Here is a 27563-nt window from a genome sequence, read left to right as displayed (position 1 = left end):
GCACAACCTCTATGAAAGGCAACGGACAATATCTATCAAAATTTAAATAGTACATATCCTTTGACCCAGCAATTGTACTTCTAGGAATTTATTCTAAAGACAGACTCACTAATGTGCAAAATTATATACATACAAAAATATTAACAGTATCATCCTTTGTGTTAGTAAGACTGTAAATGTTTTAAATGCCCATCCAAACAAAGAAATGCTACCATTTTTCTTCCCTCCAACACACACACTCACACACTTTTCTGGAAAAGATACATACGAAATCAGTTCCTTCAAGGGAAAGAAGCCAATTATTGGTCAAAGGAAGAAGGAAAATTTGCCTTTTACCATTTGTGCCTTATATTATAAACATATATCACAAGAAAAATTCTCAGTTAATATTTTCAGTATTATTTTTACCCAGCTTTACCAATTGTTGTATTTTTCCTCCTTTTTCTTTGTCAGTTTTCCAGTCCCCATATTAGCAACATCATTTAACTGTTTCCCTAGGTAACACATGGCATTCACTCAAATTTACACACTTAAATCACAATAATAAGTGGGTTCCACTGTCCCCATGATCTCCATGATCTCCATGCCCCTGAGCTCTATGACTGCAAGAGCACTGTCCCCGTTCTTTACCGCGTGTGGAAAGACTGAGTAGGCAGAAACCCAGGTCTAAGAAGCTACGGGGCAAATGCATAATCACTACTGTAATTTAGGAGACAGGAAAAAGGTGAGAAGCTGCTCAAACAAGGTTTCACAAAGCATTATTTGTGCTGCCACCACAGATGCAAAGTCTAGTCCACTATCTTTATGTTCAAGAAATTGATTGTATCCATTTGTCCAGAGTCAATGGGGCAATATGGAACTGAACCACACTAATCAATCACATTCACAAGAATTTAATTGTTTACACATAATGCCAATGTATTAATTTAGAATTTTAAAATACATATGTGTCTGTATATGAATACATGTATATACACATATATATTTGATGTATGTGTGTGTAAATATATGTAAAGAGTAGCACATCATGCATATCAAAGAATTACATACAAATGGAACCACATGGGGCTACTAGCGTGTATGGAGAGAACAAATAAAAGGTCAGAGATGACTTTTCTGAAAAACAGTGTGATCATGCTGAGATCCAATGGGAGAGAAGCTTAAAAAGAGAGAGAGAGAGAACAGAATGAGGATTAAGAGGGTTGCTAGATGACGGAACAGCAAGTACAACGGTCCTGTGGCAGAAGGGAGCATGATCTAAAGATCATGGGAAAAGATCAAAGAACAAGACAACATGATGTAGGGTTATCTGGAGAGCTAGAGAGGAGCCATACCACTCAGTGGCTTTTAGGCCACGTTGAGGATTTTTGCCTTATTTTAAGAGGAACGAAAAGCTAGTAAGGGGTTGTAAGCTGAGAAGAAAACAGACTCGTGCTTGCAAAAGATTAGTGTGCTGTACAAACTGGAAGGCAAGAGTATAAGCAGGAAGACTGCTTAGAAAGCTAGTGTAGGAGACCTAAGGCAGGGATAATGGCTGCATCGACTGGCACAAATCAAATAAATAGGACTTGGGGACTGATTATACCAGAAATGCAAAGAAGAGGAAACCGTTAAGGAGGATGCCCAAGTTTCAGGCTTGCATAACTGCAGGGATAAAGATGGTATTGGTGAAAGAGAGACAACCTCAAGACCAGATAGTCCTGTTTTTGTTTCATTGGTGGCTGGAGGAGGGTGTATTGTGTGCATGCTCAGTCGACTACGATTCTTTGACCCTATGGAATTGGAGCCCGCCAAGCTCCTTTGTTCATGGCATTTTTCAGGCAAGAACACTGGAATGGGTTACTATTTCCTCCTCCAGGAGATCTTCCTGACCCAGGGATTGAACCTGCATCTCCTGCATTGGCAGGCAGATTCTTTACCTCTGAGCCACCAGAGCTCCCTGGAGAGAGGGTAGATACGCAAAAAAGTAAGAAGGGTTGCTCAGTGCCCGGTACCTGAAAATCTTGGTAGAGCAGGAGGAAAAATATTAAATGGGATTAGAAATCAAAGGTGGGAGAAAGTTACCTACAAAGATGTATTATTCCTATTATTTTTTAATCTCCAGGGTCAGACATAAAAAAGCCTAGATATTTCTACCCCTCCCTTTCACTTAAAATCTTGTTGAATATCTCAAAATAAAACCTTTCAATCAAGGAGAGAGGTAAGGCTTAAAATGAAATGCTTGGGGAGAAAAAAAAAATAATTGGTGTGAAAGAATTTCAAAGTATATATTGAAATATCAGATGTTTCCAATTTTTGAGAGTCAAGAGAAGACTGAGGCTTTCTACTTGGGGAAGAAAGAATGAAACGCCAGTCAAGGGGGAAAGAAAGCAGAAAAAAGAGCTGATGGCCCCATTGCATGAATTTTCACAGTTTAAACACGTTTATCTTTACGTCTGGACAAATGGCTGTTACTGGTCTTGTGTGCAAAGAGAATGCAAAAATAGCTCCACACTGAAGCCCCTTTTCAGAAACCAAGGCTTCCACTGCCATCAAGTGGTGGCAATGAGGAAGTGCACCAACCAGTTTCTTGGAGCCTGGGAATGCCAATATGAAGTCTATGGTATAATCAATCTAAACTCAAAGATTTAACATTGCAGTAATAGAGAACAAACTAGTTACAGTCTTTGGTATCTTCTAACCTGTCAATATACAAAAATGAAAGTTTTTGCTACTACTTTGGAGTAAAAAAAGAAGATTTCTCCTTTTTCCTTTTTGATGTTAAAGAGTACATACTTGGCAATTTTAGAATACCCAGTCTGATACAATCATATCAAACCCAACGCCTGGTGTATTATATATAAATACTGCTTCACAGTTAATTTTAATCGTGCATATAAATGGATTAATGTGCATTTCTAGCATAAATCAATAACCTTATCACAAACATAAGCAAGTATCGCACTGAATATGCAAAATTCCCTTTCTCTTCAAATTAATCAAATAATTTTTTTACTACTTAGTACAAGGCATGGTAGTAAACACCCTCATTCTCAAAACTCATCAGCTAAACAAATATAAAATCACTGATAAAATCAACTTCAATCTTATTCACAAAAAACATGGTGAATGATTAACACACATTCTTGATAGTTCTCTTCATGGTAAAAATAAGCTGGCCTAACATAATATTTGACATTCTGGGCAGTACACCTTCATTCTCTATACTGAATATTCACCTACAAATGTAGCTCTTTAAAATTTGCTGCACACACACATCGATTTGATTTGTTTTTCAAGGCATCGGAACACAGGGATAGTAAATTTACACAAAAACGTTAAATAATCACACTGGGTACATTTTCCAGTTCTCAATAAGCTGTTTTCATATGAGGTGTGTGTGTTTAGTCGCTAAGTAGGGTCCGACTCTTTCGCGACCCCCTGGACTGTAGCCTGCCAGGTTCCTCTGTCCATGGGATTTCATATGGTAGACACAGCATAATTTTGTCACTAACGATATTCTTGATTTTCATTTTTTCCCGTTAAAATCCATACACGCTATCCATTCTATATATATTCCAAAATATTAATAATTAGTTTTCCCGTATTCTCGTGGTTCTGTTTCATACCCACCTCCCACCCACCCCCTTCTTCCTCCTTTCTTGTTTCAGAATGCCTAACTCTTACACACTCGAGGTGGTTTTTACAAAAATCACTCCTTGGAATGCTCTTCCCTCTTTCTTTAAAAATAATTTCCCACAGCTAGGCGCCAATGTCTTTCTTTTACAAGATCAAACTGCGGAAGAGGACGAGACTGGGAACCGAGTAAGCCAAACATTTGGGAATGTCAATGAGACGACGGCCTCTCCTTTGAAAAGAAAACACAACAACTTTCAACACAGAGCTTTCAACAGATCAAAAATACTTTTTTTTTTCCGCCGTGCTCCTGTTCCCTCCCTGACCTCAAAGAAACCTTTCCTTTTCTCTAAGCCCCCCATCGTTCTGCTGTGCGTGGGGCCTGCCTTTGCTCCTCCCAAAGAAAAGAAAGGCAGGGAGAAAAGAAAAGGGAGCAGTCACCTTCCCACCCCGCCTGCGAGCTGTCAGGACCGTGCCCCACCACTCACCTGGCAGGTGCGGCCGCCCGGAGAGTTGCACGAAGCGGTTGAGCTGACCAGTCCCCCGACCCCCGTTGCCCCCACTGCCCCCGCCGGCCCCGCTACCTCCGCCGCCACCGCCGGCTGCGCCTCCTCCCCTCCGGCGGTTCCTGTCCCAGCCCTGGGCGGCCGACATGACCGGCTAACGACTGCCGCAGCCTGGTCGCGGCAGCCCGTGGCCCGGCGGCACTAGCGGAGGCTCCTTCCTGGGCTCCTCAAGAGACCCGGGAGACCGGAGAAGGGGGAGCGCCCGGTCTCACCAGCGGCCAATGACCGAGTAACTTGGTGACAGATAGCCAATGGCCAGTCGTCTTCTTGGTAGGTGGAGGGAGGCGGGGAGAGACGTGGTAACCATAGCTATGGCTTAAAAAAAAAAAAAGAAAAGAAAAAAGTTGGGGGGGGGGGGGGTGTTGGAGAAAGGCAGAAGCAGCCACTCATCAGTCGCATCCACCACGCTAAGCAAGGCGCGGTGACTCCTGAGAGGTCAGGCGGGCCAATCGAAGGCCGAGTGAGAGAGGCCACGCCTGCAGAAAGAGTCCCGCCGATAGCCGGGAATCCAGGCGTATTCAAGACTCAGGAACTCTTCCGCATAAACACTGAAACCAGAAACAGGACGCTGACACAATACCCATATTTTGAGGCAATACAGTGTTCTTCAAAGAGCTCTCTTCGACGGGGGAAAAAAAAGCAGAGGCAGAGTCAAAGCTTAAATGTAAGAATGAGATTTCATTTGTCCTGTCTTTCAGTCCACTGGCGAATTCCTCCCTGATTCAATACAAGCCACGTCTCACGCAAACGAACAATTTTAAAACCTGGTTAACAAATGTGGGAAGATGTTCGAGCTCACCAATAACCGTAGAAATACAAATTGAGATCCCAATGAGAAACCATTTCAAGCTAACTATAACGTTAGATTCCTTAAATAACATCCAGCAGAGAATTAGAGTGCCAAGAAAAAGGTTCTTTCGCAGACGACTGACGGCACTGTAAATGTTTTTGCTGAAACTCCTTTTTGCTCGTAGAAAATTCGAACCAGCTGGAAGACAGGAACAGGTACAGAGGATAAAGATCAAAGAAAAAAGTAGATGCAGAGATCAGGAATTCTACTGGTCCAAAATTAAATGGAAAATTTGACTTTGAACTTAACTGGGCACAGTGTAAAGTAGGAAAATAGATTGTTCACTGATGTTTATGAATGGTAAGAGAAAACCATATGAATTCCTCAAGAGAAACAAAACTTTTCAAGATTTTTAGATCAGGTGACTTTTTCTTTTTTTTTTTTTTTTTCATACAGGAGAACCTTACGTGATGCGGAGAAAAAAGAAAATCTGCTGTTGCTGAGGATGTGTATCCTCTTGGTGCATGTTTGGAGTTTCACTGTCCCTGCCTCCTTCTTTTGTTATTTTTAGGCCCCGTGGGCAGATAATTTTTCCCATGAAGCATTAGATAGCACTACTTAAGAAAATGTTTGAGATCTGCGGGGGGAAAGTCTCTGGCTCTAAAATATTAAAATTAATAAAATGTTAATATTTATAAAGAATCTGTACCATTGAGTAACCAAGTAGTAGATGAAGAAAATTTTCTTTTTATAGGAGTATTCCAAGTAATAAATGATGAGTGATAAGACTATCAACATTTTGTAACCTCTGATGAATTGAGAGATCAAGCCATTGAGCATCAACTATATTATCACAAAAAGTTGAGACATGTGCCTTTAGAATGGAAACATGACTGTACTCTTGTAGAAAAAAAATTGAACTGGAATCCCATCAGATATCTATATCTAACTACCAATTTATAAGAAATATGGAGGCCAGAGAAACGTTAAAAAATACTATAGAGATGCAAAAAGCAAAATCTAGACTATGAATATTCTACAGGATAAAGCAAATTTCTTCAAAAAAAATTACAAAGGAAAAAGATTTGGAGATTTCCCTGGTAACCCATGGTAAAGAATCTGCCTGCCAATGCACTGGACCTGGTTCAGTCCCTACTCTGTAAGATTCCACATGCCTGCGAGCAACTAAGCCCAAATGTCCTCCCAAACCCACACCCTGCAACTGCTGAAGCCCTGGCACCTAGAGCCTGTCCTCCCAAACCCACACCCTGCAACTGCTGAAGCCCTGGCACTTAGAACCTGTCCTCGCACCACAACTAGAGAGTAGCTCTCGCACAGCAGCAAAGAACCAAAGCAGCCAAAAATTAAATACATACAATTTTTAAAAGAAAGAAATAAAAAGAGATTTGGAGGAAAAAAAAAATCTCGACTAAAAAGAGATTTGTGATTGTTGTATAACGCTGTAATATATTAAAAATCACTGACTGTACCCTTGAAAAGAGTGAGTTTTCTGGTATGTGAATTGTAGCTCATAAAAAAAAAAATTAATAATACAAGAAGGGAGAAGTCGCTGGGGAGCTGGCCTGTCTTTGTATATATTGAAATTCTTCATAATAAAAAGGAAAAAAAGAATCTTCAAAAATAAGGTGATATTAACCAATCAACTGAAAACCATCTCGTATAGTTACATAAATAATCAATTTAAAATTCCAGTAACAAAATGAAAATTTTATTCTGAACTAAATTTAAAATTATGAAATTAATTTAAGTCTTTAAAAATGGTTACGGTTTAATTTTTTAATGTAGAATATGGATACACTGATGAATACAGACATGATTTGGAGAGAGGCCTTCAAAATAAGTGCACGTGAATAATATGTACCTGCTCAAATGATGTACTATGAAGTACACAATATCATCTATGAAGTAATCATGCCAAAAACATTAACTTGAATTAATGAAGATTTAAGTGCTACTATCCAGTTTACAGGAACTTTCAAGGGTCAAAGTAACAAGTTAAATGGCATGTGAAATGATCTAATAAATCCAAGGAGACAGTCTCCATAATATCTAGACTGATCTTGTCTGTAAGTCAATGTCACAAAAAACAACATAAAAAAAACGGGAGGATCGTAACCCCTTGTGACATAATAGTCCTACGCAATGATAATCAATGGCTGCTAGCATAACAAAAAGAAAGAAGACATTATGTTGGTGAGTATTTGTACAAAAAAAAAAAAATTGAATAAAATCAAAAGTTTTAGCTCTAACTACCCGGTGGCTCAGACAGTAAAGAATCTTCCAGTGACCCGGGAGACCTCGGTTGGATCCTGGTTGGGAAGATCCCCTGGAGGAGGGCACAGCAACCCACTCCGGTATTCCTTGCCTGGGAAATATCCCATGGACAGAGGAGACTGCCAGGCTACAGTTCATGGAGTCATAAAAGAGTCAGACACAACTTAGTAATTAAACGACAACAACAAAGAGACATACCAGCCAAATGCAGTGTTTGAGCCTTATTTGCACTTTGATTAGAATAAGGCAACTATTTTTAATGGGAAAATATGCTTGGACGTTGGATTATGTTCAGGAATCATTGTTAATTTTTTTGGGGGGTACTGTAGTTTTTCTTTTTTTTAAGAACTCAACTTCTGTAGAAGCAGACTGAAATATGTACAGGTAAAATGCTATGATGTCCAGGATTTGCTTCAAAATAATCCAGGAAGTGGGGCATGGGAAAGACGATGCAAATGAAGATTAAACAAGAACGGCCATGAGTTGATGCTTAGTGTTGCTAGGTGATGGGTACTTGGAGTTTGTCCCACTATTCTCTCTTGGTTTTTGTGTGTGTGTGTGTGTATTTGAATTTTTCCCTTGTGAAATGGTTTTTTAAAAATAGTTCTTCAAAGAACAATTCCAGGTTAAAGGAAATTTACAACAAAATGTATGTGGTCCTCTTGAAAAAATCAACCTTAAAAAACTGGTGGGGGGACAGCTAGAAAAATTGGAATTTGGAAAGATTATTAGAGGCTCAGTTCAATTCAATTGTGTATGACTCTTTGCAACCCCATGGACTGCAGCACACCAGGCCTCCCTGTCCATCACCAGCTCCTGGAGTTTACTCAAATTGACGTCCATTGAGTCGGTGAAACCATCCAACCATCTCGTCCTCTGTCGTCCCCTTCTCCTCCTGACCTCAATCTTTCTCAGCATCAGGGTCTTTTCAAATGAGTCAGTTCTTCCCATCAAGTGGCCGAAGTATTGAAGTTTCAACTTCAGCAAGTGTCCTTCTAGTGAATATTCAGGACTGATTTCTTTTAGGATGCACTGGTTTGATCTCCTTGCAGTCCAAGGGACTCTCAAGAGTCTTCTCCAGCACTACAGTTCAAAAGCATCAGTTCTTCAACGCTCAGCTTTCTTTATAGTCCAACTCTCACATCCATACATGACTACTGAGAAAACCATAGCTTTGACTAGACAGACCTTTGTTGGCAAAGTGATGTCTCTGCTTTTTAATATGCTGTCTAGTTTGCTCATAGCTTTTCTTCCAAGGAGCAAGTGTCTTTTAATTTCATGGCTGCAGTCACCATCTGCCAGTGATTTTGGAGCCCCCAAAAATAAAGTCTCTCACTGTTTCCATTGTTTCCTCATCTATTTGCCTTGAAGTGATGGGACCAGATGCCATGATTTTAGTTTTCTGAATGGTGAGTTTTAAGCCAGCTTTTTCACTCTCTTCTTTCACCCTCATCAAGAAGCTCTTTAGTTCTTCTTCACTTTCTGCCATAAGGGTGGTGTCATCTGCATATCTGAGGGTATTGATATTTCTCCTGGCAATCTTGATTCCAGCTTGTGCTTCATCCAGCCCAGTGTTTCTCATGATTTACTCAGCATATAAGTTAAATAAGTACGATGACAATATACAGCCTTGACGTACTCCTTTCCTGATTTGGAACCAGTATATTGCTCCATGTCCAGTTCTAACTTTTGCTTCCTGACCTGCATACAGATTTCTCAAGAGGCAGGTCAGGTGGTCTGGTATCTCCATCTCTTTAAGAATTTTCCATACTTTGTTGTGATCCACACAGTCAAAGGCTTTGGCATAGTCAATAAAGCAGAAATAGATGTTTTTCTGGAACTCTCTTGCATTTTCGATGATCCAACAGATGTTGGCAATTTGATCTCTGGTTCCTCTGCCTTTTCTAAATCCAGCTTGAACATCTGGAAGTTCATGGTTCACGTACTGTTGAATCTTGGCTTGGAGAATTTTGAGCATTATTTTGCTAGCATGTGAGATGGGTGCAATTGTGTGGTAGTTTGAGCATTCTTTGGCATTGCCTTTCTTTAGGATTGGAATGAAAACTGACCTTTTCCAGTCCTGTGGCCACTGTTGAGTTTTCCAAATTTGCTGGCATATTGAGTGCAGCACTTTCATAGCAGCATCATTTAGGATTTGAAATAGCTCAACTGGAATTCCATCACCTCCACTAGCTTTGTTCATAGTGATGCTTCCTAAGGCCCACTTGATTTGACATTCCAGGATGTCTGGCTCTAGGTGGGTGATCACACCATCGTGGTTATCTGGGTCATGAATATCTTTTTTGTATAGTTCTTCTGTGTATTCTTGCCACCTCTTCTTAATATCTTCTGCTTCTGTTAGGTCCATACCATTTCTGTCCTTTATTGTGCCCATCTTTGTATGAAATATTCCCTTGGTATCTCTAATTTCTTGAAGAGCTCTCTAGTCTTTCCCATTCTATTGTTTTTCTCTATTTCTTTGCATTAATCACTGAGGAAGGCTTTCTTATCTCTCCTTGCTCTTCTTTGGAACTCTGCATTCAAATGAGTGTATCTTTCCTTTTCTCCTTTGCTTTTTGCTTCTCTTCTTTTCATACCTATTTGTAAGTCCTCCTCAGACAACCATTTTGCCTTTTTGCATTTCTTTTTCTTGGGATATTAGGGTATTAATGTTCCATTTGGTAGGTGTGATAATGATATCAAGATGCTGTAAGAAAATTCCTTTATTTTTTAGACATGTGTAATAAAATATTTAAGGTTGGACTATCAGTATGCAAGAATAAACTAGTCAATCCTAAAGGAAATCAACCGTGAATGTTTATCAGAAGGACTGATGCTGAAGCTGAAGCTCCCACCCTTTGGCCACTTGATGCAAAGAGCCAACTCATTAAAAAAAAAAAAAAAAAAAAAACCCTGATGCTGGCAAAGACTGTAGCCAGGAAGAGAAGGTGGGGACAGAGGATGAGAGTTTGAGCAAACTCCGGGAGACGGTGAAGGACAGGGAAGTCTGGCATGCTGCAGTCCATGGGGTCACAAAGAGTCGGACACAACTCAGGCACCAAACAACATCATTACATCTCTATGCCTTCAGGCAGCAGGACCATCTCTACTTACCTGAGGCTTACCCATGATCATGATATGCGGGTAGAACTTGCGACAGATTCCAAATCAGAAAACAAGTCAGTCGGAATTAGCAAGAAATCTACATTGAGAATACTTTCCAAGAAATTTTGTTCTATAATGTTAAATACATACAATGATTCAAACAAATTTCCAGAATTATTTTCCAGCAGAGATTCTGTAACTACAGCATTTGATGTAGTGAGGAAGCAAAGGACTGGGTAAGTAGTGACAAGTACTTACTATATATGAAATCGAGTTTTATTTATCATATTGATGTCTTAAACTCAGCACTGCACTGGGAAACCCAAAGACTGTCAACACTGACTGCATTTTGGACTAACCTTAGACCATGTTGGAAAATACTGATATTCAGGTTCCATTCAGACCAATTAGATCAGAATCTCTGTAGCACAAACATTGTCCATACTTTTTTTTAAATTTCATTTTATTTTGGTTACTTGTTTTATTTTTTATTGGACTATAGTTGCTTTACAATGTTGTGTTAGTTTCTACTATACAGCAAAGTGAATCAGCTATACCTATACATATACATATAACTCCTCTTTTTTGTATTTCCTTCCCGTGTAGGTCACCCTGTGCTATACAGTAGATTCTCATTAGTTATCTATTTTATGCATAGTATCAATTGTGTATGTGCATCAATCCCAACCTCCTAATTCATCCCACCCTCTCCTCCCTCATTATCCATAAATTTGTTCTCTACATCTGTATCTCTATTTTTGCTTTGTAAAGTTCCCTGAATTATACTAATCTACAGCCAGAGTTGAGGAAACAAATGCAATCAATCCTTTGAACCCCAGTTTTATTACATGCAAAATGAGAGTAATATCTTCTGTTTTAGCAATATCTTAGTGTTATTGTGAGAAATCAATGAAATAGCATATGTGAAAGTACATGGAAAAGTATAATGTTTCACCTGAATGTAAAGTCATATTACCATGTTAACAATCAAGGTACAGCAATCCTTTAAAAATGTTTACTTCTTGGATTGTTGGTTATTGTCATAGATTAAATGTAACCCAGGATCATATAAACTCTTTGGTGAATAGTCAAAGGTGATAACCACCCGTCATTGCACCATGCACTGTGTGCTCAGTCGTGTCTGACTCTTTTGTGACCCCACGGACTGTAGCCCGCCGGGCTCCTCTGTCCATGGGATTTCCCAGGTAAGAATACTGGAGGGGGTTACCATTTCCTCCTCCAGGGGACTTTCCAGACCCAGGAATCAAACCTGCATCTCCTGCATTGGCAGGTGGATTCTTTACCACTGTGCCACCTGGCATCAAATGGGGCATTGCTACTAAGAAGCCCAAAGTAATGAGTCTTAGTTTACTTAGTTATGAAAAATTATAAGCATTTACACATACAAGCTGGAGTAGGAAATGGCAACCCATTCCAGTATTCTTGCCTGGGAAATTCCATGGACAGAGAAGCCTGGCAAGCTACAGTCCATGGGGTCGCAATGAGTCAGACACAACTGAGTGACAGAGCATGCATGCACACACACAAGGATTACACACACATACATCACCTATATATAGACATCATAGAAGCACAAAGTACAAATTATAGCTAAGACTGCCCTAGGGAAAGAAAGAAGAGGGTTTCCAACTGTTGGCCACCTTTTGTAAACTAAATACTTTGTGTATTATCTCTGTGGTATTTTTTGAGACATTAAGTCATGAAATTAGTTTAGTGGGTTATGACCAGTAATTTCTTTTTTTACAACTATAAGTCTAGCTATGATATGTCACCATTCAAAGATATTACAGTGATTGACTATGTTCCCCACACTGTACCTTTCATACTCATGACTCATGAGCAGAATGTCTTACATGAAATACAGTGGAAAAAGAAGAATAAAAATATGAACAGGAGAAAAGGACCCAGGAAATCTTAAAACACCTTGTCTAGGGACTTCCTTTGCTCCTTGGAAGAAAAACTGTGACAAACCTAGATAGCATATTAAAAAGCAGAGACATTACTTTGCCAACAAAAGTCCATATAGTCAAAGCTATGGTTTTCCCAGTAGTCATGTATGGATGTGAGAGTTGGACCATAAGGAAGGCTGAGCACCGAAGAATTGATGCTTTTGAACTGTGGTGTTAGAGAAGACTCTTGAGAGTCCCTTGGACTGCAAGGAGATCCAACCAGTCAATCCTAAAGGAAATCAATCCTGAATATTCATTGGAAGGACTGATGCTGAAGCTGAAGCTCCAATACTTTGGCCCCCTGATGTGAAGAGCTGACTCATTTGAAAAGACCCTGATGATGAGAAAGATTGAAGGCAGGAGGAGAAAGGGACAACAGAGGATGAGATAGTTGGATGGCATCACCAACTCAATGGACATGAGTTTGAGCAAGCACTGGGAGATGCTGAAGGACAGGGAAGTCTGGCGTGCTGCAGTCCATGTGGTCACAAAGAATCAGACAGGACTGAGTGACTGAACAACAAAGGGACTTCCCTGGCAGTCCAGAGGTTAAGACTCTGCACTTTCAATGCAAGGGCCACCGGTTTGATCTCTGGTCCAGGAACTGGGATCCCACATGCTGTGTGGAAAGGTTGAAGAAAACACCTTATCTATAAGTATTCTTGTTTGAAGAGCCTGTTGGGGAAGAACGGGTAGACTCTACAGCTCTTACCCTCCCCTCTCATGATTCTCAGGCAGGTATTTGATCAACATTAGAGGTGGCAACTAATATGTTTAGCGAAGTTTTAGGTTCTCAGAAACCCTGTCTCAGAAATCAATCTGCAAATTGTGAAGGCAACTCTTTGTCCCTCTCCTACACCCATTTAAAACAAAATAAGGAAACAAAATGAATTTCAAAGCTCTCACGTTTCTTTGTGTAGCTCTGTGGGTAAAAGCCTGAATTTGCCGTTGAGGTTTGGAAAAACTACCTTGGGCTTTGCAAAGGTAAAACCAAGATTTCTTTCTGGACTGGGGAAGGAGTTAAACAATTCTACTTGAGATGACATTGGAAAGGTAAGCCTCATCCAGGAGCTTTGATTGAATCCTAATGGAGCGGGAAGGAACTGAAGGCTTTAAGCAGAGAGGTGACATGATCAGATTTATGTTGTCAAAGATCACTCCAATGAATTGGGTTGAGGATTTATCCTGGAGACTGTCTACCCCGACAGGTGCACCTGCCTATAGGCAGCAGCCTCAGGGGAAAGACCTCTACTCCCAAATATCCTCTACCTGCCTCACTAAAGATCTATCAGCTTACATTATGCATTTTTGCAAGCAATATAACTAAAGATTGGAATTCTTGTTTAGGCTATGATTTAAATGCAATAGTGTTCTAACACTGAGCCTCAAGGTCTTATAACCTTGAATTATGAAGACAATATTTTTGTAGTGGTGTTCTGTAACTGAAAGCTGAACAAAATTAAAATTCATTATTTAATACATTAGGTTTTTTACTTGCCATCAGGAAAATGACATAATGTAATGCTCTGCTGTGCTTAGTCGCTCAATCGTGTCCAACTCTGTGCGACCCCATGGACTGTAGCCCACCAGGCTCCTCTGTCCATGGGGATTCTCCAGGCAAGAATACAGGAATGGGTTGCATGCCCTCCTCCAGGGGATCTTCCCAACCCAGGGATCAAATTCAGGTCTTCTGCATTGCAAGTGGATTCTTTACCATCTGAGCCACCAGGGAAGCCCAATGTAATGCAGTAATATCAATTACTTTAATTGTTGCAGGCTAACGAGGACAAGGGCTGACATATAACATGTAAATGTTCACTCTTAACAAATGAAAGCTATCTGACATCACAGCCCCAAAGCAAGTCAAGTCCAATAAAAAGCATAAGATTATTAAAAAAAAAAACTGAATAAGAGTCAATCATTCTTAATTATGCAAATGAGTCATTTGAGTGTTTACTTCCTTCAATAATCTAATAGAAAGTTCTGGGCTAAAACTAGACAATTTTTTCTAATATCTGCAATATTGAACTTGAAGTCCAGATATTATTCCCCGTTCCCAGTTCCTGAACAGTTGCCTTGTATACTCATTTAATGCAGATTTAAAAATCACTAACTCAACTACAAGGGAACAAGACAGTTTTATGAAGATGTGAACTGACATCTCATTAAATTGACCTTAGAGGAATGCTGTCTGGCACAGATTTCTGAAGTATTGGGTCAGATTATCCTGAACCAGTAAACAAAGCATTGAAATTATTAATATCATTTTGTATTTTTGATGTGACAGGCTTGCATGAACAAGCACTCTCTGCATGTGTTAATATCAGTGAAACTAAATTACACAAGCAAATTAAATAGAGAACCTACACTGGGATATATTTTTCTACTTTTCTCCAATATTGGTGATTGTAGTTCAGCAAAGCAACATCATTCATCAGAGTCATATCATTAATGTGAACTGTTTTGAGTTTATGGTTATTTACTTTACATGTGTATTCTGATTTTATAAGTACTATAAGCATAAGGAATTTTAAATAATTTATGTGTTTAAGTAATATTCTGATAAAAATAACTTGTCAACAAGTTGAGGAGGGGACTTTTTCTCTGTTTGAAACAAGAACAAAAAACATGGAATGAACATTACTCAATTTTAAGAAATACTGTTCTACCAAATTTTCCTTCTCAAGTTAAATTAGGTTTGTTACCTGAAGTCAATAAAATCCTAATTAATACACTATCTCTAGAGTTGCGAGAAATAGATGCAAACCATAAAGTAAACAACAAATGTGAGATATTTACTACACAAAGTAGATTAAGAAGTGCTTTTTAGTTGGCCAGCTAAGAGAGGCAAATATTGTTCTTTAAAGCATCAGACTTTACTTCCATCACCAGTCACATCTACAACTGGACATTGTTTTTGCTTTGGCTCCATCTCTTCTTTCTGGAGTTATTTCTCCACTCTTCTCCAGTAGCATATGGGCACCTACCAACCTGGGGAGTTCATCTTTCAGCGTCATATTTTTTGCCTTTTCATACTGTTCATGGGGTTTTCAAGGCAAGAATACTGAAGTGGTTTGTCATTCCCTTCTCCAGTGGACCACCTTTTGCCAGAACTCTCCACCATGACCTGTCCGTTTGGGGTGGCACTACACAGCACGGCTCATTGTTTCATTGAGTTAGACAGGGCTGTGGTCCATGGGAACAGCTTGATTAATTTTTTCTGTGATTGTGGTTTTCATTCTGTCTGCTCTCTGATGGATAAGGATAAGAAGCTTATGGAAACTTCCTGATGGGAGAGACTGACTGTGGGGGATACTGGGTCTTGTTCTGATGGATGGGGCCATTCTCAGTAAATGTTTAACCCAATTTTCTGTTGATGGGCAGGGCTGTGTTCCTTAACTATTATTTGACCTGAGACCAAACTATGGTGGAGGTGATGAAAATTATGGCAGCCTCCTTCAAAAGGTCCCATGAATGCACTGCCACACTCAGTGTCTCCAACCCTGCAGCAGGCCACCGCAGACCCACGCCTCCACCGGAGACTCCTGGACACTTACAGGCAAGTCTGGGTCAGTCTCTTGTGGGGTCACTGCTCCTTTCTCCTGGGTCCTGGTGCACACAAGGTTTTGTTTGTGCCCTCCAAGAGTCTGTTTCTCCAGTCCTGTGTAAGTTCTGTAATCAAATCCCACTGGCTGCTGAAGTCAAATTCCCTAGGGGTTCTCAATCCCTTGCCCAGATCCCCAGCTTGGGAAATCTGTTGTGGGTCCTAGAACTTTCTTAACAGTGTGAGAATTTCTTTGGTATAATTGTTCTGCACTTTGTGGGTCATCTGCTCAGCAGCTCTATGGTGAGGTTAATGACGACCTCTTCCAAGAGGGCTTATGTCACAGGCAGTGTCTCCAGGTCTTCTGTACTCAGAGTTGCTGCCCCTGTGGCAGGCTACTGCTGACCCGTACCTCCATAGGAGGCACTCAAACACAGTTCTGGCTCAGCTTCTGTGGTGTCTCTGGGACCTGGTGCACACAAGGTTTAGTTTGAGCCCTCCGAGCATCTCTAGAGGGTATGAATTTTTATTCTAAATGTGATTTTGCCCCTCCTACCATCTTGCTGGGGTTTCTCCTTTGCCCTTTGATGTGAGGTATCTTTTTTGGTGGGATCCTATATTCTCCTGTCAATGGTTGTTCAGCAGCAAGCTGGAATTTTGGAGTTCTCATAGGAGAAGATGAGCACACATCCTTTTACTCCACTGTCTTAGTTTCTAGAACAACATTGCATAGGAACCTGGAATGTTAGGTCCATGAAACAAGGTAAATTGGATGTGGTCAAACAGGAGATGGCAAGAGTGAATATTGACATTTTAGGAATCAGTGAACTAAAATGGACTGGAATGGATGAATTTAACTCAGATGACCATTATATCTACTACTGTGGGCAAGAATCCCTTAGAAGAAATGGAATAGCCATCATAGCCAACAAAAAAGTCCAAAATGCAGTACTTGGATGCAATCTCAAAAACGACAGAATGATCCCTGTTCATTTCCAAGGCAAGCTATTCAATATCACAGTAATCCAAGTCTATACCTCGACCAGTAATGTTGAAGAAGCTGAGGTTGAATGGTTCCATGAAGACTTATAAGACCTAGAACTGACACCCAAAAAGGATGTCTTTTTCATCATAGAGGACTGGAATGCAAAAGTAGGAAGTCAAGAGACACTGGAAGTAACAGGCAATTGGCCTTGGAGTACAAAGTGAAGCAGGGTGAAGGCGAACAGAGTTTTACCAAGAGAACACACTGGTCATAGCAAACACCCTCTTCCAACAACACAAGAGAAGACTCTACACATGGTCATCACCAGAAACCATCACAGTAGTTAATAGCAAAATCAGATTGATTATATTCTTTGTAGCCAAAGATGGAGATGCTCTATACAGTTAGCAAAAACAAGACTGGGAGCTGAACGTGGCTCAGATCATGAACTCCTTTTTGTGAAATTCAGACTTAAATTGAAGAAAGTAGGGAAAACCACTAGAACATTCAGGTATGACCTAAATCAAATCCCTTATGATTATACAGTAGAAGTGACAAATAGATTCAAGGGATTGCATCTGCTATATAGTGCCTGAGAAACTATGGACAGAGGTTCTTGACATTATACAGAAGGCAGTGATCAAGACCATCCACAAGAAAAAGAAATTCAAAAAGGCAAAATGGTTGTCTGAGGAGGCCTTACAAATAGTTGTGAAAAGAAGAGACATGAAAGGCAAAGGAGAAAAGGAAGATATACCCATTTGAATGCTGAGTTCCAAAGAATAGCAAGGAAAGATATGAAAGCCTTCCTCAGTGATCAATGCAAAGAAATAGAGGAAAACAATAGAATGGGAAAGACTAGAGATCTCTTCTAGAAAATTAGAGATATCAAGGCAACATTTCATGCAAAGATGGGACAGAAATGGTATGGACCTAACAGAAGCAGAAGATATTAAGAAGAGATGGCAAGAATACACACACGAACTATACAAAAAAGATCTTTATGACCCAGATAACCACGATGGTGTGATCACCCACCTAGAGCCAGACATCCTGGAATGCCAAGTCAAGTGGGCTTTAGGAAGCATCACTATGAACAAAGCTAGTGGAGGTGATGGAATCCCAGTTGAGCTATTTCAAATCCTAAACGATGCTGCTGTGAAAGTGCTGCAGTCAATATGCCAGCAAATTTGGAAACCTCAGCAGTGGCCACAGGACTGGAAAAGGTCAGTTTTCATTCCAATCCTAAAGAAAGGCAATGCCAAAGAATGTTCAAACTACCACACAATTGCACTCATCTCACACGCTAGCAAAGCAATTCTTAAAATTCTCCAAGCCAGGTTTCAACAGTACATGAACCATGAACTTCCAGATGTTCAAGCTGGATTTAGAAAAGGCAGAGGAACCAGAGATCAAATTGCAAACATTTGTTGGATCATTGAAAAAGCAAGAGAGTTCCAGAGAAACACCTACTTCTGCTTTATTGATTCTGCCAAAGCCTTTGACTGTGTGGATCACAATAAACTGTGGAAAATTCTTCAAGAAATGGAAATACCAGACCATCTGACCTGCCTCTTGAAAAATCTGTATGCAGGTCAGGAAGCAACAGTTAAAACTGGACATGGAATAATAGACTGGTTCCAAATAGGAAAAGGAGTACATCAAGGCTGTATATTGTCACCCTGCTTATTTAACTTATATGGTGAGTACATCATGAGAAACGCTGGGCTGTATGAAGCACAAGCTGGAATCAATATTGCCAGGAGTAATATCAATAACCTCAGATATACAGATGACACCACCCTTATGGCAGAAAGCAAAGAAGAACTAAAGAACCTCTTGATGAAAGTAAAAGAGGAGAGTGAAAAAGCTGGCTTAAAACTCAATATTCAAAAAATGAATTTCATGCCTATCCAGTCCCATCACTTCATGGCAAATAGATGGGGAAACAATAGAAACAGTGACAGACTTTATTTGGGGGGCCTCCAAAATCGCTGAAGATGGTGACTGCAGCCGTGAAGTTAAAAGATGCTTCCTCCTTGGAAGAAAAGCTATGACAAATCTAGACAGCATATTAAAAAGCAGAAACATTACTTTGCAAACAAAGGTCTGTCTAGTCAAAGCTATGGTTTTCTCAGTAGTTATGTATAGATGTGAGAGTCAGACTACAAAGAAAGCTGAGCACTGAAGAATTGATGCTTTTGAACTGTCATGTTGGAGAAGACTCTTGAGAGTCCCTTGGACTGCAAGGAGATCCAGTCAGTCAGTCCATCCTAAAGGAAATCAGTCCTGAATATTCATCAGCCAGACTGATGCTTAAGCTGAAAACTCCAATACTTTGGCCACCTGATGTGAAGTACTGACTCCTTGGAAAAGACCCTGATGCTGGGAAAGATTGAAGGCGGGAGGAGAAGGGGACGACAGAGATGAGATGGTTGGATGGCATCACCGACTCAATGGACATGAGTATGAGCAAGCTCTGGGAGTTGTTGATAGACAGGGAGGCCTGGTGTGCTGCAGTCCCTGGGGTTGCAAAGGTCGGATGTGACTGAGTGACTGAACTAAACTGAAGCGAGGCAAAATAAGATAGTAAATATAAAAAGTTGTAAATACTTCTAAGATAGCTATATTGCCCAAAAGCTATATGGATAACTATACTGTGTCTTTAAATTAAACTTACATTTTTTAAATAATGAATATAAACTTATTGTATAATCTTCAATAAATGGAAGAAGACATAAAAAAAATTAAACTCTCCCCTTCACCCTCCACTCAATCCTACTCTCTACTCCAAAAGACTGTTAACAGCTCAATGTCTAGCCTTCCAGGTTTTTTCTATGTATTGACATGTATGCACATGTGGATCCTGGCATCTATTCTATTTTAGCTCCTTACATCAATGGGATCTTACAGAATGTCTTCTGCATGGCTTTTGTTCTTTTTATACAATATGTCTTGAGTACACTGGATACATTTGTATTCATTAACAGGTCATTCTTTTTTTAAAACCTACAGCCATTCTTCTGTCCCTTTTGGTGGAAAAAAAAAGAGCCAAGACCTTCAAGCCCCAAATCAGCACATTGTCTTTTGGAATGTCAGTTTACAAACACAGCAAAAACAAACAAGAAGGTGTTAAAGAAATCCAAGGATTCCAAACAAATTCAAGCAAAGTTAGAGTTGCCTTCAGCACCTGAAAAATCTTTTCCTTCAAAAAAAAAAAAAAAATTTGGGGTTGGGAGGGGGAATTTCTCCAAATGAGAAATATAGCTTTCAAGGTCTCAGAGGATCTGGGAATACCCTTGTTGACTGCATTGCACAGTAGGTTGAAAAGCCCCACTGACTTTCATTTCCCTGAAAGACTTGTTCACAGGACAATATTCTGGTTTCTCCATGCAAATTTCACTTACATTGGGGGTTTTGAACCTCTTTCAGTCTGGTGATGTCTGTGGATACTTTTTCAGAATAATATTTTTCATGCATAAAGCAAAATTTTTGACCAAAGAAACCAATTATACTAAAATGTAGCTATCAAAATATTAAAATAATTAAATCTGTGATATAGCAGTTCATGTACCTCCCTATCAACACATTAAATAACAAGGTCAAATGGGAATCTAATAACTACTATAATTTAAAATAGAGCATAAACAATACTTCAAGATGTTTGCAGTAAGTGTAATGGGATACAAAAATATCTGGATTTCTACTGGTGACAAAGTCACAGTACAGTTAATACCACTGTAGTTTGTCGCTTACATTTATAACTGATAGATGGGACCAGATCACTTCATGGCAAAAAGATGGGGGAAAAGTAGAAACAGTGGCAGATTTTATTTTTTTGAGCTCCAAAATCACTGCAGGTGGTGACTGCAGCCACAAAATTAAAAGATGCTTCCTCCTTGGGAGAAAAGCTATGACAAACCTAGACAGCACATTAAAAAGCAGAGACATCACTTTGCTGAAGGAGGTCAGTATAGTCAAAGCTATGACTTTTCCAGCAGTCAAATATAGCTATGAGAGTTGGACCATAAAGAGGGCTAAGCACTGAATTATTGATGCTTTTGAACTGCAGTGCTAGAAAAGACTCTTGAGAGTCCCTTGGTCTGCAAGGAAATCAAACCAGTCTATCCTTAAGGAAATCAACCCTGAATATTCATTGGAAGGACTGATGCTGAAGCTGAAGCTCCAACATTTTGGCTGCCTGATGCGAAGAGCTGACTCATTAGAAAAGACCCTGATGCTAGGAAAGATTGAAAGGAGGAGGAGAAGGGGACGACAGAGGATGAGATGGATGTGACTCAATGGATGTGAGTTTGAGCAAACTTTGGCAGATAGTGAAGGACAGGAAAGCCTGGCGTGCTGCAGTCCATGGGGTCGCAAAGAGCCAGATTCGACTTAGTGACTGGGCAACAACAACAACATAATTGATGTAAATGCTAACTTTCAGTTAGAGAATTTTTTAAATAATGGTATTTTTGCCCTATCTATATTAGCTTTTTTGGTATATTAATTTGATAGGCTCTATAACAAAATAACACATACTAGAGGACTTAAAGGAGAAGGCAATGGCACCCCCCTCCAGTACTCTTGCCTGGAAAATCCCATGGACAGAGGAGCCTGGTGGGCTGCAGTCCATGGGGCCGCTAAGAGTCGGACACGACTGAGCGACTTCACTTTCACTTTTCACTTTCATGCATTGGAGAAGGAAATGGCAACCCACTCCAGTGTTCTTACCCGGCGAATCCCAGGGACGGGGCAGCCTGATGGGCTGCCATCTATGGGGTCGCACAGAGTCAGACACGACTGAAGCGACTTAGCAGCAGCAGCAGCAGGGGACTTAAAACACAGAAATTTATTTTTTCTCACAGTTCTGGAGCCTAGGAGCCTGGGACTTCTTTGGCAGTCCAGTGGTAAAGATTCTACACTTCCACTGCATGGGGCACAGGTTTGACCCCTAGAGGGAAAACTAAGATCAAGCATTTCCAAGCAGTGCCAGGAGGGGAGGGTGGCAGAGAGGAACAAAAAACTGAAGCCCTGGAGGCTAGAAATCTGATATCAAGCTAACAACAGGATCAGTTCCTTCTGGAGGCTCTGGAGGAATATATGATCTGAGCCTCTCTCCTAGATTCTGGTGGGGTTGCTGGCAATCCCTTGCATTCCTTGGCTTGCAGCTGCACCACTCTAGGCTCTGCCTTCATCACCACATTATGCTCTTTCTGTGCATCTCTGTGTCCAAAGTTTCCTCTTCTTATAAGGACATCCGTAAGGACAGACACATAGGATTGAGGGTACACCCAAATCTATTGTGATATCATCTTTACTAAGTCCGTCTGCAAAAATTCCATTTCCAAATAAGGTCACATTCAGAAGTTACAGGTGGACATAAATTTTGGGGGGACACTATTCAACCCAGTATACCAATCCAAGTTCACAGACTCCCTAGCTTAAATGGAATCAGTACTATGTTTGCAAGAGAGAAATGATGGAAAATTCTAATGATTATCGTGTTGGAGAGTGAAATTATGGAATTTTTTCTTCTTATCTCTACTTTCAGAATGTTCTAAAATAAGATTATATTACTTTAAGAATAAAAAGTTAATAAAGAAATAATGATGATATTGATTCTAAGCATTGGCAACTTTTTAGATAATAATTTCTCCTGAATTCAACCTTGGATAATTTCAACAGCATAAAGACAAAGGGACTTGGACAGCAAGAGGAGTAAGACTCCTGATTTTATACATCTGTGAAGTTTCAGATTAACCTGAAAAAATCTCTCTCAAAGAAAAAATATAGTCATGTTTAATTCTTTTAATATAAGAGAAATGTTACCAAAGTCTCCTAGACTTAGGCATCCTTGGATAAAAACAAATTACAATTGCCATGTAACAGTGAGATTAAAAACACTAGTCAACATACCTTGTTAGAAAGAGGCAGGGAACCATGCATTTATGGGCAATGAACTTTTGACAAGCGTGTCAAGTGCATTCAAAGGGGAAATAATAATCTCTTCAACAAATGGTGCTGCAGTAACTGGATTTCCACAGGCAAAGGAATCAAGCTAGACCCCTAACTCACACCATATACAAAAATTAATCCTCAGTGGATCAATGACCTACATATAAGTGCTAAAACCATAAAACTATTAGAAGAAAACAGAGGTGAATCTTCATTCTCAGATATGACACCAAAACATGAGCAACAAAAGAAAAAATAAATAGGATTTCATCAAAACTTAAAAATGTTTATGCATCAAAGGACATTATCAGAAAAGTGAAGAGAAAACCTACAGAATAGGAGAAATTAATTGATATTTGCAAATCATAATAAGGGTTTAATACCAAGAATACATAAAGAACTACTAAAACTCAACAACAAAAAGACAACTCAATTTTTTAAATGGGCAAAGGATTTGAATAGACATTTCTCCAAAGGAGATACACAAATGGCCAATAAGAACATGAAAAGATGCTCAACATCTTTAGTTGTTAGGGAAATGCAAATCAAAACCACCTGAGATACCACTCCACATTCCCAAGGATAGCTAAAATCAGAAAGACAAGAATAAATGTCAGGGAGGATGCAGAGAAATTAGAACACTCATACATTGCTAATGGGATTATAAAGTGGTACCACCACTTATATTTTTCAGAGTTAAACATATGACCCCAAAATTTCACTCCTTGATTTCTATTTAAGAGAACTGAAAACATATCTACACAAAAACTTGTACATATTCATAGCAGCATTATTCACAACAGCCCCAAAGTGTAAACAAACCCAAATGTCTATCAACAGATAAAAACAAAATATGATATATCTTTACAATGCAATATTATTCAGCCATAAAAAAGAATGAAGTACTAATACATGATACAACATAGACGAACCTTGAAAACATCATGCTCAGTGAACAAAGCCAGACACAAAAAGCCACATATTGTATGACTTCATTTGTATGAAAAGTCCAGAACAGGCAAACTCATAGTGACTAAAACATAAGTGATTGCCAAGGGCTAGGGGAAGGGAGGAATGGAAAGTAACTGCTGTTGGGTATGGATAGGGATGGACAGGGTTTCTTTTTGGAGTGATGAAATGTTCTGGAATCAGATAGTGATGATGGTTGCACAACCATGTGAATACACTAAAAACTGCTGACATGTGCACTTTATTAAAGGGGGAATCTTGTTATTTTAGTTATATATCAATAAAAAGTAGCTCATAAGAAATCACCACCTGATTCAAAGAGCCGACTCATTGGAAAAGACCCTGATGCTGGGAAAGACTGAGGGCAGGAGGAGAAGGACAGGGAAGCCTGCCATGCTGTAGTCCATGGGGTCTCAAAGAATCAGACAAAAAGTCACAAAGAGTCGGGCTTAGTAACTGAACAACAACATAAGGCATCAAAATGTTTGATAAATGTGTGGCCACTTAAAAGCCTATTGAGTATCATGTTTTATAGAAACTAAATCTTCACTAAAAATATAAATTTTGCTGTTTGGTACTTTTTTCTACTTCATGAAAGAATGATATGAGCAAACGTAGTATGTTTGGCATATTCCTAAGAGGAGAGGTCCTACATAGCAGAATAGGCTTATCCACATACATTTTTTGTATATTCTCACCACCCAAAAAACCCACAGCAAAGACGGTGTGACAGCTGGAGCTATCAGCAGAGTTGTTAATTTCACAGGGACAAAAAAAAAATGGATAAGCTGATCCTGAGAGGGTGATTAGCATGATGCAAGTTTTGGGGGAGGGCACATGAGAACAACACTATGGAAAGGAGTGGGAGGAAGCAGGATGGCAGGGGGAGAGGCAGGACTGGGATGCAGTCTTAAGGGAGGCCCCAGGGGCCCCTACAGGCAACTTTAAAGCTAATGGCCTTTGAGCATCGTCCAGAGTTAGGAAGAGGTTAGGCCTTTTAAACATCTGTCTTGGTTAATCTCTGGATGCAGGACGCCTTTGGGAAACAGTATTAAGTTGAGTATATAAAGTGGGTCTTATGTAGAAATGGGCTTCCTTGGTGGCTCAGATGGTAAAGAATCCGCCTGCAATGTGGGAGACCTGGGTTTGATCCCTGGGTTGGGAAAATCCGATGAACAAAGAAACAGCTACCCACTCCAGTATTCTTACCTGGAGAATTTCATGGACAGAGGAGCCTGTGTGGATCAATATCCACTGTGGAAAATTCTGAAAGAGATGGGAATACCAGACCACCTGACCTGCCTCTTGAGAAACCTGTATGTAGGTCAGGAAGCAACAGTTAGAACTGGACATGGAACAACAGACTGGTTCCAAATAGGAAAAGGAGTACGTCAAGGCTGTATATTGTCATCCTGTTTATTTAATTTATATGCAGAGTACATCATGAGAAACTCTGGGCTGGAAGAAGCACAAGCTGGAATCAAGATTTCCGGGACGAATATCAAAAACCTCAGATATGCAGATGACACCACCCTTATGGCAGAAAGTGAAGAAGAACTAAAGAGCCTCTTGATGAAAATGAAAGAGGAGAGTGAAAAAGTTGGCTTAAAGCTCAACATTCAGAAAACTAAGGCATCCAGTCCCATCACTTCAAGGCAAATAGATGGGAAAACAGTGGAAACAGTGGCTGATTTTATTTTGGGGGGCTCCAAAATCACTGCAGATGGTGATTGCAGCCATGAAATTAAAAGATGCTTACTCCTTGGAAGGAAAATTATGACGAACCGAGACAGCATATTAAAAAACAGAGACATTACTTTGTCAACAAAGGTCCATCTAGTCAAGGCTATGGTTTTTCCAGTAGTCAGTCATGTATGGATGTGAGAGTTGGACTATAAAGAAAGCTGAGTGCAAAAGAATTGATGCTTTTGAACTGTGGTACTGGAGAAGACTCTTGAGAGTCCCTTGGACTGCAAGGAGATCCAACCAGTCCATCCTAAAGGAGACCAGTCCTGGGTGTTCATTGGAAGGACTGATGCTGAGGCTGAAACTCCAATACTTTGGCCACCTCATGAGAAGAGTTGACTCATTGGAAAAGACTCTGATGCTGGGAGGGATTGGGGGCAGGAGGAGAAGGGGACGACAGAGGATGAGATGGCTGGATGGCATCACCAACTCGATGCACATGAGTTTGGATGAACTCCGGCAGTTGGTGATGGACAGGGAGGCCTGGCATGCTGCAGTTCATGGGTCACAAAGAGTCGGACACGACTGAGCGACTGGACTGAACTGAACTGAACTGATAAGCAGTGTGGCACAAGCTCAGGAAAAAAACCAAACTGCTACTCTTATACTGGATTTTGAGCAAGTGGGGAGTTCAGGGATTGGTGACCTTTCAGAGGTCTAAGTGTGTTGACATTCTCCCTACAAGTGATAACTTGGGTGAGACTATTATTGATTGGTTGGCATTTGGTGGCGTGTTTATTGAAGACTTTCCTGGTGGCTCAGATGGTAAAGCGTCTGTCTACAATGTGAGAGACTTGGGTTCAATCCCTGGGTTGGGAAGATTCCCTGGAGAAGGAAATGGCAACCCACTCCAGTACTCTTACCTTGAAAATCCCATGGACGGAGGAGCTTGGTGCAGGCTACTATCCATGGGGTCGCAAAGAGTCTGGGCATGACTAAGCGACTTCACTTTCACTTTATTGAAGTGAGCCTGTGATTGGCTGATTTTCAGAATCAATGAGTTGTCTTTGGGTTTGCAAAAGCTCCTTCACTGGGATGAGTTATCAATTGATTGAACTTAAAACTGGTTCTGATTTCTGGCTACTACCATGAGAATGAAAAAAGAAAAAAGTGAAAATATTATTCACTCAGTCCTATCTGACTTTTTGCAACCCCATGCACTGTAGTCCGCTAAGCTCCTCCATCTTTAGAATTCTCCACGTAAGAATACTGGAGTGGGTAGCCATTCCCTTCTCCAGGGGCTCGTCCCTGACCAGGTCTCCTGCATTGCAGGCAGATTCTTGACCATCTGGGCCACCAGGGAAGCCTACTACCATGAGAATATGGGAACTTAAAAAAAATTCTTAGTACTCTATACACTAATGGGTAGATGTGGAGTGGAAATTTGTGAAAGTTCTCTTCTGATTGCTTAAGTTTTTTAAGTGAAATAGGAAACAAGAACATTAGCAGACAGGGAGGATGGATTCGAAGAGATGTAAAAGTCACCTATGAAGGCAGGAGAGGAGGTACTCTAGGGAAATGTAGTATGATTACTGGGCAAAATTAAGGGCCCACTTGAGGTCGAAAATAAAGAGATACAAATCAGCATGTCATTCATTTTTCTTTAACCATATTCAGCTAACAGGGTTTAAGAGCAGAGTGGTGGAACACTGAATTCTATTGTGATTGAGGTTTTGCCAAATGAGAACTACAAATCAAGAAAGGTTCCAAGAAATTGAGAGTACATTCAAGAGAATGTATGCTTTTTAGCTTATATATTTTGCTTTTTATTATGACATTTTCAAAAATACCCAATAATATAATGAATAATAAGCCCTCATCTATCACCCAAAGCATTTTGAAAAAAAAAAACAAAACATTTTGCCATCTTTTTTCATCTATTCTTACATTTTCTTTTCATCCAGAATTTTAAAGTAAATTCCAGACATCATTCTAGTTCATCCCTAAATACTTCAAAATGTACCTAAGGACTTTTAAAAACCATAAATCATAATGCTACTATCACATATAACAAAAGGAA

At 40.0% G+C, this 27563-nt stretch overlaps 1 protein-coding gene across 3 annotated transcripts in view; it reads right to left on the bottom strand.

Moving 5' to 3' along the window:
• Positions 1–4383, bottom strand: part of KLHDC10 (kelch domain containing 10) — a 61637-nt gene extending 57254 nt beyond the window's left edge. The window contains exon 1 of one of the 3 annotated variants that reach the window (XM_055590909.1): positions 4104–4383. In XM_055590909.1, coding sequence (XP_055446884.1) covers positions 4104–4269 — 166 coding nt within the window. In that variant the 5' untranslated portion in view covers positions 4270–4383. The remainder of the gene's footprint in view (positions 1–4103) is intronic. The other 2 variants (XM_055590910.1, XM_055590911.1) reach the window with 2 other exon arrangements.
• Positions 4384–27563: the final 23180 nt, after the last annotated feature.

This window comes from Bubalus kerabau, chromosome 8 (genome assembly GCF_029407905.1).
Source record: "Bubalus kerabau isolate K-KA32 ecotype Philippines breed swamp buffalo chromosome 8, PCC_UOA_SB_1v2, whole genome shotgun sequence".
In the NCBI taxonomy this organism is placed as follows: domain Eukaryota; kingdom Metazoa; phylum Chordata; class Mammalia; order Artiodactyla; family Bovidae; genus Bubalus; species Bubalus kerabau.
Note: the sequence above shows the minus strand (reverse complement) of the source record. Positions and strands in the feature narration are given on the sequence as shown.